General features: G+C 47.4%; 1 protein-coding gene across 9 annotated transcripts; it reads left to right on the top strand.

Annotated features, from left to right (window-relative positions):
• The first annotated feature begins 1,453 nt into the window (after nucleotides 1–1,453).
• On the top strand, nucleotides 1,454–12,420 carry RHBDD2 (rhomboid domain containing 2). Of its 9 annotated transcripts, none has more exons than XM_070230825.1 (7): nucleotides 1,641–1,775; nucleotides 2,909–2,936; nucleotides 3,369–3,494; nucleotides 3,593–3,751; nucleotides 3,823–4,230; nucleotides 8,980–9,130; nucleotides 11,446–12,420. In XM_070230825.1, the coding sequence occupies exons 5-7, from the start codon at nucleotides 4,068–4,070 to the stop codon at nucleotides 11,801–11,803; spliced, it is 672 nt and encodes a 223-aa protein (XP_070086926.1). In that variant the 5' UTR covers nucleotides 1,641–1,775; nucleotides 2,909–2,936; nucleotides 3,369–3,494; nucleotides 3,593–3,751; nucleotides 3,823–4,067; the 3' UTR covers nucleotides 11,804–12,420. The 9 variants fall into 9 exon arrangements, with proteins under 9 accessions (XP_023511192.1, XP_070086922.1, XP_023511191.1 ...); XM_070230824.1 differs by having other exon boundaries at nucleotides 3,589–3,751; XM_070230823.1 differs by lacking the exon at nucleotides 2,909–2,936 and having other exon boundaries at nucleotides 1,495–1,775.
• Nucleotides 12,421–19,487: the final 7,067 nt, after the last annotated feature.

Here is a 19,487-nt window from a genome sequence, read left to right as displayed (position 1 = left end):
TTTCTTAAGTCAAGTGTGTCTTCCTGTCATTTCCGTCTTTTTGCCTCAGCTCTCCCCTTGGGGGTCACACAGAGTAGATCTACTGCCTCTCCTCAAGAAAAGCCCTTCAGACAGGTACAGCCAGGGGCCAGGACCCCGGAAGCTTCTTCAGGGAAGTCTCTGTGGTCCCTTTAATTGTTTCTCATCAGACATGATTTGAAGTCCCCTCTCCCCCTCCCAATCCTGGTCACTTTTTGTTGGACAAGCTCCAATTTTCTAGATCCTTTTTCAAAGAGTGTATCTGCAAGTAGACCCAGAACTCCTGGCATGGCCTGACTGGCACAGGGGAGATGAGACCACCACCCCGTTCCTCTCTCCAAGGCCCAGACTTCGGTTCCAGCAGCCCAAGTTCCCATTTGCTATTTTTGGCAGCGCCACCTCATTCCTGATTCATTCCTTGCTTCCTGTTGAGTAAAACCCTAATTAATTTTCGTGTCCACTGCTGCATCATAAGCCACATTAGTTTAAATGTGCGCAGTATTCATTTAAATATGTCCCATTGCTTTATATTCAGATCTGAAAAATTATGTGGTTATATTTCAGCACTAAACAGAAGAGTTCAAAAGAATCTCAGGTTCTCTTCCAGAGGTTCACGGGGACACAGGCACTGGCAGAACTACAGAGAGGAGGTCCGAGAACAATCTGAATGTCCAGCACAGAGAGTGAAGCATTTTTTGTTTGTCAGTAGTCTGTGCGGCCTCAAGTCAAATTTACATACAGGGAGTAGTAGGCACTATATTAGAGGGAAATAGTGAAAGGGGCAGAAAATTGGGACCTAGCAAAACCCGATTCGAATCCTAGTCCTACCACTTCCCACTGGTGGCCTTGGGCAAGTTTCCCCACCTTCTGGAGCATCTATAATAGGGGAAACAATATTCCAATTGTCTACCTTAAACAGCTGTCCTCTCGCAAGGCACTTTTCAAATTCGAAATGCGGAAATAGACCTTGATTATTAAGGTGAATACACATTCCTAACACTTTGCTGCCTTCAATAGAGTCCCTTCCTCGTCTCCCGCCCCTTCCTCTCCGATCCAGCCACCGAAGGCTGCCCCAGCTGGACCCAGCCAAATCCAGGTCACAGCAGCGAGGGGGTGGACCAGAGTTCTAATTCTGTCTTTGCCATTTAACTGAACTACCCAGGGACCTCCCCAGACCTCAGTTTCCTCATCGGTATAATGGGGATCAACACAGATAGTGGAGGTGTGTGTGTGTGAACGGGCTCCGTAAACCGCAAGGCACAATCAGTATTAGGTATCTACAGCGGAGACGATGAAATCCAAGCCCTACTCGCTAGAGCGGCACCCACCCGGGACGCCGGGGGACCCAGGGACGAGCTGCCAGGAGCCGCGGGGCCGATCCTTCCCCGCCTACGCGCGGGGGAGGGTGATCAGCGCGACCGCATTGGGCAGCTCGCCGCGGGGCGGGGCCTCGGGGAGGCGGGGCTTCCGGCCGCCGCCTCCGCTGTTGCCAGGGGAGACAGCCGCAGGGAGGCGGAAGGAGCCGAGGACCGGCGGGTGGCGAGCGGGCGCGGGAGCCGGCGCCAGAGCGATGGCGGCCATGGCGGTCTCGGAGCCCGGGCTTCGCAGCTGGTCCCTGTGCCCCGAGGTGCCGTCCGCCACCTTCTTCACCGCGCTGCTCTCGCTGCTGGTGTCCGGGCCCCGCCTGTTCCTGCTGCAGCCGCCCCTGGCGCCCTCGGGCCTCTCGCTGCGGTCCGAGGCCCTGCGCAACTGGCAAGGTGAGCAGGGGCGGGGCCGGGGTGCTAGCCCTCTTTCTCCGACCTCGCCGGGCCCCGGGCTCCGGACCCCCAGTACCCGCGCCATCAGGCCTCGCCCCCAACCTCTCCGTCCATCGTTCTCCCCATCCGGAGGACCAGCCCCATAGTCCACGTCTTTGTCTCTCCAGAGCCCCGTCGTCGTCGTTACCGTAATCCTTCCCCACCCGAATTTGTTCCCTTCCCTGTCTCCACACAAGGCCCCCACATCCATTCGCTAGCGAACTGGTTTCGTTCACCCATGCTCACTCTCCAAGGAGAAGGATTTTTGTTCTCCCCCTCCCTTGTCACAAACACACCCACGTCTGCTTTAGGGCCTAACCCCCACTGGAAAAAATTTCTCGCGCCTTCGTGAAGACGCTTAAGCTTTATCTGTAGTTCCCCCTCTAAGCATCTTAGGGTTTAGAATTTCTTCTGCTTCCTCGGTTGGTATCTTAATCCTGACTCCGATTCCCAGCTCATGGGAGGAGGGGGTATCTTGTGCCTTTGGGAGAGGTGTTTGTTTTCTCAGGGAGAGAAATTTTACAGATCGATTAAGTATAAATATCTGCTCATAAAAGACATTCCTAGTCTCTGTTTCTTCCCCATTTTCTGGGGAAGAAAATGGGAAATTTGTATAGCTCTTGCTGTTTTGCAAAGCACACTCACCTGCTTTAATCTCATTCAGTTCTCACGATGATCCCATGACGTAGGCTTTGTTATTGCCCATTATTTAGATGAAAGTGAAGCTTAATGCGAAGAGTCTCAGAGCTGTTCAGTCATACAATTGGACGGGAACCCAGATTTTTCTTTTTATTGTGTGATGTTTTGAAACTGGAGCCTTGGGGTATGTAATCCCCGAATCATGTAGAGTTGCTGCTAGAGTCTTCACATTTATACTTGGAATTTTGGTTTTGGAAGTACTCAACAAGTGGTCGAGTACTCTCAGACAATGAAGGCTTATAGAGATGGCCTGACTGAGTATATGGTTCACAGCCTGCCTCCCTGCTCAAATCTAAAACTCCCCCCACCCCCGTACACACAGCACATCTGTCCTCATAGACAGATGCAAATGCCAGCCTAAACTGAGCTCTCTTTTTTTTTTCCTTACTTCACAGCTTCTCTGAGTGTGGGGTTCATGGGCATGTGAGTATCGGACTCATAAGAGACCTTTGAAGGCCTCAAGTGTAGTCCTCTTACTTTACAAGGAGGAGACTGAAGCCGACAGGGCTGGTGGCTTGCTTGAGCTCAGCCAGCTTGGACGTAAGAGGGCCAGGAATCCCCTCCAAGCCTTGAGGCTCTCAGGTCCAGTGTAACTGCTGCTTCACTGGTCCATCTCCTTCAGTTTAGTGTTTTGACCTGCAGGGATGTAAAAGTACGTAAGAGATGACTGCTTCTAGAAAAATAGAAATGAGAGTGTTTGCTGTCTTACTCCACGGAAACATCGCTCTACCTGTAAGAGTGGATGAGCACTTTCAAGGAAGACTTCTGAGTTCTATATCGATATTATTAGTGATAGTTTTGTAATCTTTATAGGCGCAAAATAATTCATGGTCCCTTTTTTCTTCCTCTGAACAGCCACTATGGAAGGAGAGGTCAGGATTACAGCCGAGGAGACTGGCACAAAGAGTGTTAAGTGACACCCACTCAGTCCACCCTGAAGCTGTTACAATTAATTAACCCTCAAACTGTCTGGTGAGATAGGTCAGTATTAAAACCAAAAAAAGGGTTGTAAAGCACATTGTAAATTCAAAGACCATCCCATGCTAAAAAGTGTTATTTTTTTCCCATATGGAAGCCAGTCACTGATAAGACTTGCTCCAGGTCCGGGAAAGACCAAGAGTTAGATATTCACACCTCTACTTTGAGTCCTGGGTCCTTCATTGTTGCCTCCCACTGCTTGTCATGGCTCCTGACTGATTTTCACTGGCACTGAGAGCCAGCGACTGCCCCCTTCCTAGGTGGGTTGTAACCTGGCTTTCCCTCCTTGGAGCAGCCCACCATCAGGCCTCTAACGCAGCTCCCTCTGCAGTTTACAGGCTGGTGACCTACATCTTTGTCTATGAGAATCCAGTCTCCCTGCTCTGTGGTGCTATCATCATCTGGCGCTTTGCTGGCAATTTTGAGAGAACCGTGGGCACTGTCCGCCACTGCTTCTTCACCGTGATCTTCGCCATCTTCTCCGCTATCATCTTCCTGTCGTTTGAAGCTGTGTCATCACTGTCAAAGCTGGGGGAGGTGGAGGATGCCAGAGGTTTCACTCCAGTGGCTTTTGCCATGCTGGGAGTCAACTCTGTCCGCTCTCGGGTGAGGAGGGCCCTGGTGTTTGGCATGGTCGTGCCCTCAATGCTGGTGCCGTGGCTCCTGCTGTGTGCCTCCTGGCTCATTCCCCAGACCTCTTTCCTCAGTAATGTCTGTGGACTTGGAATTGGGCTAACGTGTATCCTTTCTAGAAGGGAATTGTAGAAGGATAACGTGCCAAAGGGTAAACCAAGTTGGAGGGTCTCAGGAGTGAAGTAGACAGAGCTGTGGGCTCAGATGTAGGTTATCTGGGTTCTAGCTTCCGCTTTGAAAACCACGTGGCCTTGGGCTGGTCATTTCCCTTCTCTAGGCCAGAATTTCCTCATATGGAAAGTGTCAACAGAGCTATTTCCTCATGTCAGCTTAGCACTGTCAGTTAGTGAAATATTCTGATTTGGTTTTTTTCCTTGCAGACTGAGTTGTAAACCTACATTTGACTAATTATGATAAGAATTTTCCTTGGAAGAATGTGAAGTACCCATGAACTGGAGATGTTCCATGAAAGGAATAGGAAACATGTTTGTTTATTCGTTTTTGTTTGATTTAGTCATTTTCTCAGAAAAAAAAATTTTTTAAGATAGGCTCTTACCATATGGGTGGTTAAAAGCTTAGGCTAAGCCTTACATCCCTTGTATAAATATTCTGGCAATGAGGGGGTGGGAATTCTAAAATACAATGTGGGTTACTTTTTAAACGTCAGAATTGATAATGTTGGGGGTTGGACAAGGTACGTTCCTAAAATCTCTTTCAATTTGTGATTCTGTAAGCTATTAGAGTAGGTAGTGTGTAAATATACATTGATAACATTGCTCTTATTTATCTTATTTTTCAATTTTGATTTCGTTTATTTTAAACCTTTTTTTCTACTATGAAAATTTAAAACTATAAACTCATCTGTAAGTACTACTTTAGTTGCATCCCACAAATTTTATAAGTTGTGTTTTCATTATCACTCAGTTAAAAGTATTTTCTAGTTTTCCTTGGGATTTCTTCTTTGATACAAGGGTTATTTATAAATGAGTTGCTTAATTTGTAAGTGTGTGGTAACTTACCAGATTTCTTTTTGTCATTGATTTCTAATTTCAATTCAAGTGTCAAAGAACATTCTTTGTAAGACTGCAGTCTTTTTACGTTGTTTCTGGCGCAGTATTGGTATATCTTGGTGAATGTTCTGTGTGTAGTTGGAGAGAATGTGCCTTCTGCAGCTCATAGGTATAATGTTTAACATATGTCAGTTAGGTCAAGGTGTTGATGTATTCAAGCCTTATAACTTGCTCTATCAATTACTGAGAGGACTGTCAAGATCTCCAGCGAAAATTGTGGATTTGTCTATTTTTTCCTTTCAGTTCTTCTCAGTGTTTACTTCAGGTGTTTGGAACCTCTGTTATTGGATGCATACACATTTAGGATTGTTATGTCATCTTAATGAATTCACCCTTTATCGTTATGAAATTGCCCCTTTTACTCTGATAATAGTCTTTGCCCTAAAGTCTTCATTGTCTGATATTAATATAGTTACTCCAGCTTTCTTAAAATTAGGATTTACATGGTATATATTTTTCCATTCTTGTGTTTTTAACATGTTTGTGTCTTTATATTTAAAGCATATTGCTGGTAGGTGGCATATAGTTGGTCCTTCAATCTGGCAATCTCTGCCTTGTAAATGGCATGTTTAGCCCATTTACATTTAGTGTAATTATTGATATGGTTGAAGTTAAGTCTCCCAGCTTGCTGTTTGTTTTTAATTTGTCCCACATGTTCTTTGTTCCTTTTTATCTCCTTTCCTGCCTTCAGTTTGCATGTTTTTTTAGTATTTCATTTTATCTTCTCTGTTTGCTTATTAACTGTTCCTCTTTGTTTTATTTTGTAGTGGTTGCTGTAGAGTTTATAATATGCATTTTTAGTTTATCACAGACAACTTTCAGATAATATAACACTTTGTATATAATGTAAGAATCTCATAGCATTGTTTTTCCATTTTTCTTCTTTCCATCCTTTGTGTTATTGTTGTCATACATTGTATTTTCACATATATTTTAAGCCTCACAATACATTGCTATTACTTTTGTCTTAAACAGTCAATTATATGTTTTTTAATTAAAAAGCAACATTTACCCACATATTTACCATTTCTAGTTCTACTCTTTCTTTTGTGTAGATCCAAGTTTCCATCTGGTATCATTTTCCTAAAGCCTGAAGAACTTTCTTTAGCATTTCTTGTACAGTGGGTATGCTGGTGTCAACTTCTCTCAGTTTTTGGTTCCCTGAAAATGCCTTTATTTCACTAAATAGAGAATTCTAGCCTTCTGTGATCTCCTTTCACTTTTAAAGATGTCATTGCATTACTTCTACTTTATGTTGTTTCTAATGAGAAATCACTAGTTGTTTTTATTGTTTCCCATTATTTATTGTTTTTCTCTGGCTCCTTTCACAATTTTTTCTTTATCATTGGTTTTCAGCTATTTAATTGTCATGTGCCTTAGGGTGGTTTTCTTTGTGTTTACCTTGCTTGGAGTTCATTGATCTTGAATCTGTAAGTTTAGTTTTTATTGAATCTGAAAAAGCAATTGTCATTATTTCTTTGAGTATTTTTTCTATTCTCTTTTTCTCTTCTTCTTTTAGGATGCTAGTTACACATATGTTAGACTACTCGATATTCTTCAGTGGGTCACTGAGGCTCTCTTTATGTTTTATTTTTTAGCTTCTTTCTCCTCTACATTTCAGTTTGTATAATTTCTATCACACTGCCTTCAAGTTCAATGATCTTTCCTTCTGCAGTGTCTACTCTGCTGTTAAACCCATCCAGTTTTTTATTTCTCATGTATGTTTTAGCTCAAGAGGTTCCATTTGGTTCTTTTTTATAGTTTTCATTTCCGTATTGAGATTCTTTATCTGTTCCTTCATGATGTTTGTGTTTTCCTTTAAACACGTATACTTACACCTTTATAATAGCTGTTTTAAATTACTTCTCTATTGAAGCCATCATCTCTCTCATTTCTGGATCTGTTTCTTTTGACCATTTTCTTCCTGATTATAGACCACGTTTTCTTGTTTTGTCACTTGTCTTGTAATTTTTTATTTGATGCTAGACATTGTGAATTCTGTGTTATTGAGGGCTGAGTTTTTTTGTTTTCACTTAAAGAGTGTTTTGGGTGTGTGTGTGATACGCAGTTAATGTACTTGTTAAGGCATTGCCTTTTTGGAGGTCTCTTCTGAAGGCCCCGGGTGTTCAGTGAGGTCTCTTTACTCTGTCTGGTTAGAATGTGAGTGTGTCGCTCCCCTGAGTGAGCTCCAGTAGTTGTTAGGCTTACAGCTCCCTGATAGTTGTTATTTCCTAAGTAGCTATTCTTTGCTAGGCTTGAGGAGTCTCCCCCTACGTGTGTGCATGTTAGTATTCAGCCAAAGTCTCAGAACCCCTGTGCACATTTCTGGAGCTCCTTCTCTGAGCAGCTCACTCTTCTCCATTACTCTGACCTGTAAATCCCAGGCACTTTTGCCTCTCTGAATTCTGTCTCTCCAGCTCAGCAAAAAATGCTATATACTCTGCTTCGATTCCCCTTCCTGTGCTGTAGTTAGGAAAGTGCCTCCAGGCAGAAACCCAGCTTGATCTTGAGGCTCAGTTCATTTGTTTCCCTTTTCTTAGGTATCACAGTCTGGCAGTGTTTGTTGTCCAATATTTATAAAATATTATAGTTAGTTATGGTGGGAGGACTAGTCTAGAATTATTACTTCTTCGGAATCAGAATCAGAACATATTCTTGAGCTCATTCTGAAGTCATCAGCCGTGACAACTTTTGACTTCCTTATAGCATTGGGTATCACCTGGAATCAACATTTGGAAATATACTGCCCTCCCTGAAAGAATTTAGAAATATGCAGGGGCATCTTTGGTTATCTCATGACTAATGAGATGCTACTGCCATTTAGTGGCTGGTGGCCAGGTGCTAAATGTCCCACAATGAGTGACACAGTCTAGACTAGCAAAGAATTGTCTTGCTAAAATGCCAGTAGCATTCCAGTTGGGAACACTGCTTCCAGGAACAGCTTTCTCTTGCGCTTCCCTACAGCCTTCTCTCCACCACCACTCCCCTTCCAGCTGTTGCTATTCACAAGGTAGGTTCAGCGTACACACCACTTCCTTAGATAAAGAAAGCCTTCTCACTCTCCCTAAACTAGGTTAGGATCCCCAACATGGTCTTCCATAGATAAGCTTTTGCTTATCCCCACTTATTCTACCCCAGTTACTGATTCCTTGTCTGGAACTTATTACTCATTCCTTAGTTTCTGGTATACACTAGATGTTCTATAGATATTTGTTGGAAGGATGGATGGACGGATGCAGGCTGAATCTTTGACTTCTTAGGCGGTGGTGGGTTGACACAAGTCAGATGACCAGAGTGCCATCACGTCATGGGGGCTCGTGACACTGTGAGACTAATGCTGCCAGAGCGGCCCTCATGAAGCTCATTTGGCCACATTGAGGCAAAGTGCCTTCTATTTGGGACAAAAAGTGCAAAATGATGTCAGTCCTCCTGAGAAGGTATTAGGACAGCCTCCTGCCTCATCCCACTGCAAGGACCAAGGTGTGTGCTGCCTCATGACTGTGCTTGCAGGGATTAGAGCAGCTCAGGAGAGAGGCTGGGTTGGCATGGGGGAAGGTGAAGTGTTAGCACCTCTCTGCCCTTCCCTCTTGCTGGGTCATATTCCCTCTGAGGTACGGTGGATGGAAACTCAACTCTTGGTTTCCCCTGAGCTTGAAGCTTCAGTCCGAGTTTCTGTGGAAGGAGCGCCAGTGGCCCTGCAGAATAAATGGGGGACTTGTGTTCTGTGGGGAGTGTTCAGCCCTCCCTTTGACTGCCTCCAGTTTCCCTTAACGTGCCGACCTCAGATGGCCTCACGTACTGCTATTCCATCGACCTCTCAGAGCGAGTGGCACTGAAGCTAGACCAGAAGTTCCCCTTTAGCCTGATGAGGAGGATTTCGGTGTTCAAGTACGTCTCGGGCTCTTCAGCGGAAAGAAGGGCAGCCCACAGCCGCAAGTAAGTTCCGGAACTCTTAAATCTTATTCTTAAAGTGCTTTTAGGGCCTGTAGAGGCTGTGACTGGTTCGGTGTCATCGGGGAAAAGAGTAGGGTTTGGGCAGCCCTGGGCCCGGAAAATCTATGTGCAGATGTCTTCTGAGCACTCTAGATTCTGCCCACCTGCATGTGGAGTAGGCACCGAGCAGGAATGGGAGAGGGAAGGCATCTGAAGCACTTGTGCGTAATCCTGAGTGACTTGTGGCAGACTGGGAGCAAGTGGCCCTGTGCCGCGTCCTTCTGGCCCTCAGCACTGACAGGCACTCCGTGCACATCAGATTGGGCTCCGGCCTGTGGCACTGGTAAGCAGCACAGACAGGGCACACGGCTGACCAAGTGCCTTGGGAAGTGGCACAGCTGGGCCTGAGAGAGCGGTTTGCTTGGCCACCCAGCAAGAGGAGGTGAGGTTTACTGTTTTCCAGTCCAGGCTCAATAACTCTCAATGGAAAGTGCTAGGCACGTGGCCTCATGTAGCCTCACTCCTTCCTTTTAGAGAGGAGGCCCAACGAGGACAAGAGTCCTTCTCCAGGTAACAGAGAAGCAGGAGAGCCCAGTCTCGAACCAAGTCTCCTGCTTCCATGTCCTCCCCACTCCCTGTCCACTGTTCCACACTGCCGGCCTCTCATGTCCTTCCCTGGTTTTTGTCCATGCTGAGGCTCCACAGCGAAGGAGGTTTTCTTTTCTTCACCAGTCCGTCCCAGAGAAAGGACTCGCTGTGAAGTCAGGGTGCTCTCAGCGGCCCTTTGGCCTGCAGCCAGCGGTGGAGTCAGTGCTGCCCTCCGAGCTGGCCTGCATGCAGGGTTTTGGTTGAATTGGATGTTGCTCCTTGTAGCCAATTTCAGCTGGTGGGTGCTCCCAGCCCTCACTGGCTCAGGCCCTTTGACCCTTTCTCAAGGCAGGGACGGGTACTGGGAAAATAGACATGCGGACTCACCCATTGTGCCTTGGGCCGGTCCTTCCTAGAGGCTAAATGTGTGGGAGGCGGTTTAGTTTAGAATTAGTGTAGTGTGGCCTTTTGGCTTTTCATTGTTCTCACAGAATCTAGAGAGGACGTAAGGGGTCCACAGATGCAAACTCCCACCCTGTGAAGGAAACCCCTCTAAAACAGCCGAGGGTGGTCACCTGGCCTTAATTCACCCCCGCTGGTGATGGGCCTCACTCTCCAGGGGGCCCCTGCTGAGAAAGTTCTTCCACACTGAGTGCGGTCGCCTCTGTGTAACTGAGACATGTGGTACCACGTCTGATCCTGCTTCACCATAACATGCAGATGTAGGGGTAGGTGATGGCCCTCTCAGTTCCTTCCGTGTTCCTCACGTGGTGTGGTGTTCAAGCCCTCGTTATCCTGGCCCGCTCAAGGCACTTGGAACAGAACATGATGTTCCAGAAGGACTGAGGACAGGCCACAGGCAGTGTTACAACACATGTTTGTTTTGTTGATTGACAGGCTATCTGGACAGCTTCAATTCCCTGGAGGCTCTTGTCGAGCTTCTGGGTAAGCCCAAACCTCTATGTTTTTAAAAATCCCCGGAGCGCTGTTAGAGTGTCCTGTATATGTACTTAAGCAGCTGATTTGTAAGGTCAGATTTTGATTGAAAGCTATACAGGGTCAGTCCAGTCAGCCAACAGAAACATCAGTGGTGTTCACTCATTCTCCATATTTGGAACTTTGCACAAAAGTTCGGAGGATAAACCCTTAGAATGTGTCTCCATTCATAGTTTTAGTCACATGTGTCTGTGGTGGGATCTTTAACCTCAGCACAGGCAGCCCCCCAACGTCTGTCGTGTCGGCTCCTGCCAGCCAGGACTTGGAGCTGTGACTCTTCATTCCTGAAGTCACAGGTAGAAAGTCTCACCGTGGTCACAGCCTGGGCCCAAGCCCTGTGTTATGCCACTAGGGCCCCTGCCCTCGCACCCACAGAGGTGGATCCATTCTCATTGGGTAGAATTGCTGAGCCAGCCACCAACACACTGACGCTGTGACCTGGTCCCCATTGCCCCCTCCAGGTTACAAACTGCTGTGTGTAGGTTCCACGTCAGGTGGTCTGCTGCTGGCCGGGGGGTGGGCCCTGCGCTCTCTGGGCATCTGTTTTCTGTTCAGTTGAGATTAGCCTTTTTCCCCACTTGATCCTTACAGCTTGTTCCAGAAAATGCCCAAAGCGTGTTGTAACATAAAGCAGTACAGCGACCCCAAGCTTTTCTCATGTGGAACGACAGCTGGGGGTGCTGTGCCTTGGCATGACTAGCTGAATGACCGTTTTCTCTCCTGTTCCTTTCCAGGCTGAACCCTGTACCTGGCTCCTACCCTTCGCAGAGTGGCCACCCTCACCTGACCCCGAGCCACCCTGTCGCCCAGATGCAGCATGCCAGTGGCCAGAAACTAGCCTCCTGGCCAGCCTGTGCTCCTGGGCACATGCCCAGCCTGCCTCCATACCAGCCTGCCTCCGGCCTGTGTTACGTGCAGAACCACTTTGGCACAGTCCCTAACTCCTCTGGTGTCTACCCGGCTTCTGCGGGTGCCTCCCTGGGGGTCCAGCCCCCCGCCCCCCTCAACTGCCCTGGCACAGTGTATTCTGGGGCCCTGGCCGCTCCAGCGGCTGCAGGCTCCAAGGAGTGCTCGAGAGTCCTGATCCCCTGACAGGGAGTTTCCAGGGCAGCTGTCTCACGTCTTGGCCTTCTGAAGAAGGTCCTCTCTGAGCTAAGATTTTCTTGACAGTTATTTATTGAACACCTCTGTGTGCCAGGCTCTGTCTTGAGTATTTTGATATGTGTCCCTATTTCAGTCTCATTCATCCTCACGATGCCTTTGTGAAGTACCGTTTATTGCCCCAGTTTACAGATGCAGAAAGCGAGGCACTCTGATTACATAATGTCAGGTAGCCCTGTGGTGGCACAGCTGGAGTTCTTGGAGAGCTCTTCCCACCCGCTGTCCTGCCCCTCAGAGGACACCTGGGAGAAGAGGACTTTGGTTGTCAGTGGCTGCCAGTAGTTAATTCCAGCTCTGTACTTCCTTCCTGCCATTGTGCATAATGCTCTTGGTTATATAGTGTCGGCGTGTCTGTGTCTGCCCTTCAGGAGCTCCAGCTGGTGTGCTCAGCAGTCCCCAGGCCTGTGTAGTGTTTCTCCCCCGCAGTGACCTCCCCACCTGGACTTCTGCCCCAGAAGCGGTGAGACGGGCCCCTGTGAGCCACAGCAGCATGCTGATGGGTCCTTAGTGTTGATGACCTTTGTATAAAGAAACAGCGTCGAACCTGCCCTCGGTGTGTGGTCTCTCTGTGGTCTGGCTGGGGAGTGAAGAGAGTGTCATTTGGGCAGTGGTGATGCGGAGTGTGTTGGCCAAGAGGAGAGGTGTGTCAGGGTTGAGTCGGGCAAACGGCCTCCGCCCAGTGGGGATCTGACGTGGGGAGTGAGGCGCACAGATGCTGAGCTGAAAGGGCAACAGGAAGCTGTGGCAGCCCTGAGATGGGCAGCAGCAGGAAGCCACCACTGCCCCTAGGGAACAGGGCTATTCCCAGAGCTCCAAGCTGGTCCCGCCACGAGAAGGGCTGCCTGGCAGGACATTATACCAAGGAGTGGGACGGGTGCTGGCAGCAATGGCACCTGAGGCAAGGGTTAGGGAGAAGGTCTCTGGCTCCCTCTGCCTGTCATCTGATCAACCGCCGTCTTCCACTGGCCAAACGAACCAGAAGCCCAGTGGCAAGTGAGCCCAGGAAATGGAGCTTGGGGAGGTTGGCCCCCCTGATGGAGGGCAGGACAAGGATGGGAATGTGACTGAGCCGACAGGCACCTGACCAGCCTGAGGAGAGCTCATGCCTTTTGATCAGCCATCGGCTGGAAGTCCTCACAGTGGGCTCACGTCGAGAGAGCACGCCAACTTGCAGGTGTTTTCACAGACATCCCAACACACGGCCTTCACTTGCTCCAGTAGCTGGATGGCCTACTCTGGGCTGGCTTTTTGATGGGTCTTGGGTATTAAAGGTGACTAAGACACACAATCTCCCCAGCCTGGGGCGGGTGGGGCAGTGACAGGCCCAGTGGGGTGGGGGATGAGGCTTAGAGAGTGACTCCTGAGCTGGATTTTGAAGCAGGATTTGCCAGCCACAGAGCTGGGGGCCCAATCTGCAGCTGAGATTCATCTTCAGTCACAGAACAAGTCTGGGAGGGCCTGGCCTGGGGTCTCTGACCACAGCCACACCTGGCACCTCTCCTATATTGTCACTTGGTGAGCATAGGCTGCTGTGTCTCCCTTAGACATTTTCCCTTCTCTCCAGTCCCAGGCCTCTACCCAGAAACAGGTGAGAGGGCTACCCACTCCCAGTGTGGCAGAGTCACGTCCCTTGTGTCTGGCCTCCCTGCGTGGGCTGTCTGGCCGGAGCTGCAGAGGCCATGGGCTGTGGGGATGGTCAGGCTGGTAGGCCCTCTGCCAGGTCCCTGAGTAGCAGAGCCATGAGGGGCCTCCGGGGGTTCAGTCCAGTCATCTCCTCCACCCCTGTTTCACTAACGGGGTACCAGGGAGGCAGGAGGGGTCTGGCAGGGCAGCCAGGAGCAGCTCCTGACTCGGGTATCTGCAGCAACTGCCGCTCTGACACTGGTGAGTCTTATTCTGGTGGTTCCTCTGGACTTTCCTTGGTCTGGCCGTAGCTGGCAGCCTGGAGCCAGGTCAGAGGGGGATGCTTCTCCCCACAAGAGGCGTGTTAGAGGACATGGAGGGGATCCCAAGCCCTCCCCCATTTGCCTGTCAATCATCCACTAGTGTGTCCCACTGAGTGTGTGCCAAGCCTCAGGCTGGGGCTAGGGACTGAGATGAAAGTATGCTTCAGGAGCACAGAGAACTCCAACACAGGGCTGGCGCTCAATAAATATTTGCTAATGAATGAATGAACAGGTGATGCCTGCCCTTGGGGAGCTCAGTCTAGGGGGAAAATGGAGAAATAAAGAATTGTAATTTAGCAATGCTTTTCAGGGGCTCAGAGTGTTGCCACCCAAGGGGCATTGTCTGCTTGCTGCAAGACATGCCAATAGGAGGCAAGGTGCTAGGAGAGAAAGGGTTTTTTATTACAGCTTGCTAGCAAGAGGGAAGATGGCCGACTTATGTCTGAAAGAACCATCTTATAGAACAAAGACTTACAGGCCAGTTATACATGGGGCTGGTCTCCAAGTGAGGGAGGTGGCTGGTCCGAGTGGGACCTCCATCTGATCTGCCAGTGGGGAAAGACATCTGGTCTTAGTTCCTGTTAGTCTTTTGTTTTACTGGATATGCATCAGGGACCCTGGGATGCCCTATGCCCTGATCTTTCAGTTGTCATTGATGATGGCTGTCAGCACAGACTCTGCCCCGGGTCATCACATTCCTAAAGAACTCAAAAGAACAAAGTTAGCAACTTATAGCAGCTGGAAGAGACCATAAAACCCACAAGAGCCTGTAAATCCCTCAAAGACAGACCCTTACTTATCTGGGCAAATTAAAGCAAAGATTCAAAGGGGCTGGTGAGCCTGGGTTAGTTAATCAGAAGTCATTCAAAGGTACAGTATGGTTTCTTTTCTACAGTATGGCTTCCCTTATGTCAACCTTGTGTTGAGCAGGTATCAAGAGGAGGCCCCAGCCCAGTTAAGAGACTTGGAAAGCTGGGGATCAGTCTGACACCAAACACAAACCCTTCAGCGGAGAGAGAGGGGCTTTGGTGAAGGGGCAGAGGGAGGCACTAACCATGTCCTCTGGCAGTTGTCAGGAGAATGAAGAGTATGGCACATTCAGCATAAAGGAAAGTCATGTCCTGCATGCCAGAAACTTTGCTCCTATCCCCAGGCAAGACAGGACCTACTGCAGCCAAAGAAGCTTCCAGACTTTGTCCAGTTTCCCTGCTTCATCAGCAGGGGGCAGCAGAGAAGCCGAGTGGTACCATGGCAGCGTCTACAAACCTTCCCTGGGGCAGGCTGTGCTCCCCAGCCTTGGAGGTACAGGAGGAAAAAGGTCCCCTCCTGTCCTCCGTGGAACACACCTGTCCTCCCAGGGACACACATCCTGTGAGGAAGTCAGATTTGCAGATAACTGATGCAGACTTAGTGAGCCAAGGAGTTGAAAGAAAGGTTTCTTGGACTCTCAAGGTCTGGAGGTAGTGCTCCTTTATTCAGAGAATTGCATGGAGTAGCATGGGGACAGGACCCATGGGCAGTGAACTGCAATGGGTTGAGGGCAGGGCTAAATTTATAAGGCATAGGTATGTGAGTTATTTCTTTACAAGACAAGGGAAAGATCATGTGAAAAACCATTAAAATGGTATTAGTGCAGGTGGGGTGTGGTTATCAGGTTGTCCTATAACTTTGGATATGAATCAGGTTGGATCAGGTCAGGATGGCCTATGCTTCCCAGAGGATACTATAGATCAGTATGTAGGCCAGGACGCCTTGGGCTTCTCTCCCTGGGACAGCCTTGATTCTCATCAATAACCACAACACAAGACAATGACTGCCAGTAAACTCAACCCTGTGGGGCTTTGTTCCTTCACATACCTGTTCACTCATTCCCTCTCTCATTTAACAAACACTTTGTGAGCCAGTGCAAGGCTCTAGGGATGTGAAGATGGAAAGAAGTGGCCCTGTCTTGGATGCACTCATAGTTCATTCAGGGAGACATGCTATGTGGAGTGAGAGGGAGAGAGGAGACCACCTGGGAGGGTCAGAGAAGGGACTTCAGGAGGAGGAGAGTTAATCATGCAAGGACAGGGCAAGGAGGGCAGAGAGTGACAGCGTGAGCAAAGACAGGAAGATAGGGTGAGTAGCGGGGTGGAAAATGTGAGCATGGAGGCTGGGAGGGCCGGTAGGAAAGAGATGGTTGCAGTAGCCCAAGCTGGAAGTGCTGAGAGCCAGGCCAGAGGCCCTGGCAGTGCACTCTAGAAATGGAGCTCAGAGCACAAGGCGACTTTGTGGGGTCACACCAAGCATGTGGCCAAGCTGAGAGTGTGCACACAGCTTTCCCACTTAAGTCCAGTCTCCTGTCCTGCCTGAAGGTGCCTGCTGCTCTCAGTGAGTGGACGAGGGCCCAGAGTAGGGTTGGAGGCAGGACAATCCTATAGGATGAGGTTCCCCGAATCATGGAGTGTGTGGAAGAGGAGAGCTAGCTTCAGAGTTGGGTTCTGGACCCTTGGGCTCCTGAGGCCCACAGAGGCATCTCCTCTGGCCTCTATCCCAAGATGTTTCCCGAGCTCTGATATGCTGGTGCATGCCTGGACAACTGCCAGCTGCAAGAGCAGCACCCCGACTTGGACCTGCAGCTTGGCTCCTAAGGGCCCTCCATATCATCTCCAGATCACAGGATGCCTGAGACCTTGCTCCATGGTTCTGTTTTGAGCCTAGAGCCCCTCCCCAAGAAAGGTCTCCAAAGGCTTGCCTGCCAACCCTGCTCTTGAGCTATGGCCAGAACCTTCCAAGGCTTTCTCCTTAATGGAGCTCCTCCTCCTGGGGGCCTAGCTACAGCCCCCCAGGCACCAAGGGCCAGGTGGGCTGCCCAGTGAAGTGGCTCTAGGATAGCTCAGGGCTTCCCAGTGCCCAGGGCAGTTGGAACCCTGCAGGGTCTGTTTGTGTGCACACATACACACCCACACCCTACACAGGCACATATAAACACATGACATTTTGAACTCACAAGTCTGGGCCCTCACCCACACTTCAAGTTCAAACAGGTAGATGCTGTAGGGGAGGAAGAATTATTCCTCTACCTTCTAGGTCTTTCTGGCTTGTCTAGGAATTAAATTGACATGAGACAGAATAACAGGAGAAATAACAGGAGAAAATCAAAGTTTAATAGCATGTATACATGGAAGAGACACAGGAACACTGAGTAACTCACCAAAATGGCCAAAGCCACCACCTTAAATACCATCTTCAGCTAAAGACAAAGGAGGATATTGGGGGTAGTGGTTTGGGACTTCAAAGGAGATGAAGGCAATTTATATGGAGATGGAAAAGCAAGCGTTTGATAAACAAATGTTTCCTGAGCCATCTGTAGACAACAAGATCTGAAAGAGAACTCTGATAAAAATGGGCTCAGCAAGGATCCTCCCAGTCTATTCTACCCAAAGTTATCTATGGTGATAACTCCTTCCAGGGACAGGCCTTCTACCTTAAATTCTTTTAGGGAGTTGAGGAAAGGTCAAAGTTTCTTTCAGAGTCTTTTGCCCTTAAAAATAATCAAGCCAAAGAGACACATTTTCGCATAGCTAATTCTGATCCTCCCGCCTTTGAAGCTTGAAGAAGTTTCACAGTCCAGAAGCTGGGTTGGTAGATTGTACCATCTCATTAAACACATCTCTTAGTCCTGATAATAGATCAGTCCACTTAAATTCATTTCAAACAGTGATGTAGGTAGGCTCCCATAGTTAGGCCTATATCATGTAAGCAAGCAACTAGGTATTTAATAAGAAACATTTCTATGGAAACAAAAAGAAAAACAAGGTTAATGGTTGGAGCAAATTATAAACTAGGAGACAACCCAGGAGACAACCAGGCAAGATTTCTAGATGTCAGGGTCAAAGCATCTTTTGCAGTTTAAAATGTCTCTGATGATGTCATTGTGTGTTCATGTGTCTTTTGAGTAGTTTACATATCAATTGGCTGCTATTGTGGTGATCTCTCTTAAGTTTATATCAAGTTGTCCAGCTTCAGTTTGCAGGGCTTCAGGAACAAGCGTGATTTCAGTTCTTAATGATTTCAAATGAAAATGATGGAAAAATTGCAAATGTTAGTTTGGAGACTTGTAGCTAGATATGTCAGGAGACTACAAGAATTCAGGATCCAGTCTAGTTTACACATAGAAAACAAAAACCTCAAAGACAATTAATAGAACTAGAATCTAATGTCTACAAATGAACACTATAGTTTCTACTGAAACATAATTTCTCTCTCTAAACTCATCATCATTTTTACCAAAGGATCACCAAATTAAGACTAATTGGCATGTAAAATAAGTCCAGTTTCAATAAACTTAGCCCAGTTATTTACATAAGTACAGCAAGAATAGCAATTGATCATATAGGCTCTTTCAAATCTGTTTTGCTGGAACTTTTTATAAGGAATCTCAGATTGAAGGCCTCTTGAGGCCAGGAAAACAAAGCCAAAGACTTGTCATCAGACTCTGCCTGCAATACCTATTGACTTGGATGAATTCCTCTCTTCTTGAGATTCCCAAAATATCCTGAGATTCTTTGCATCTGCCAAGGAAGCGACCTTCTTTACTCACCTGGTAAGGTGGCTGGGAACCCTGTAAGCAAGATACTAGGTCAATATTTCCGAGTGCCTTTATTTGTTTCATAAAGTCAATCTTTGTCCCTTAGCTGTCTGGTCAGATCTAAGTCTATGCATGTTTTTCTGAAATATGACATTCCACTCAAAGCTTTAGTAATATAACCAACATTTCTAACTGTGTCCTGTTGTAAGAAGAATAGATTCTTATTGAACTTATAAGTTCATGGCAAATAAGTGTATTGCCATGAAAATAAGATACTCACTTACTAAAAGTTTGCAAATTCTGGAGGGATCAGGTAGGGAGAAAAAGATAAATGTTTCAATTCTGCTTACAAAGGTATAATTTATGAAATTGCTCTAAGTCATAGTTAGCTTAAGAGAAAAGAGAAAAACTTTTCCTTAAATCTGAAAAAACAAAACATTAAAAAATCAGCAATATTTCAAATGAAAATTCATAAAAATTATAATTGTCCTCATCAGTTCATTCAGTCCCATGAAATCAACTCTTGATCTTGATCTTTTTTTTTTTTTTTTAAAGATTTTATTTTTTCCTTTTTCTCCCCAAAGCCCCCCGGTACATAGTTGTGTATTCTTCGTTGTGGGTTCCTCTAGTTGTGGCATGTGGGACGCTGCCTCAGCGTGGTCTGACGAGCAGTGCCATGTCCGCGCCCAGGATTCGAACCGACGAAACACTGGGCCACCTGCAGTGGAGCGCGCGAACTTAACCACTCGGCCACGGGGCCAGCCCCCGATCTTGATCTTTTATTAACAGTTTCTTGAATTCATCAGTTTCTCCATTAGAGTTCTGTAACTTCTTACCCAGTTTAGTTTTATGACCTGAAGGTTTGTCAGAAATCTGTATTCTAGGGTAAGTGTCAGAGCCCTTTCCGTGAACCTTTCTGAAGATGAAACATATCTGCAAAAGCAGAGTAAAACAAAACTGTCTCAAAATGACAAAAGAGTTAAAAATGGCAATTGACAGAGAAATTTGGTTATTTTTGTGACATATAACACTTTAAGACAATAAGTAGAATTATGACTGACAATCAGGATAAATCAGAATTTTAGGAATGTTATATAAT

This window comes from Equus caballus, chromosome 13, assembly GCF_041296265.1.
Source record: "Equus caballus isolate H_3958 breed thoroughbred chromosome 13, TB-T2T, whole genome shotgun sequence".
NCBI classification, from domain to species: Eukaryota; Metazoa; Chordata; class Mammalia; order Perissodactyla; family Equidae; genus Equus; species Equus caballus.
This window is presented reverse-complemented; position numbering and strand designations above follow the sequence as displayed.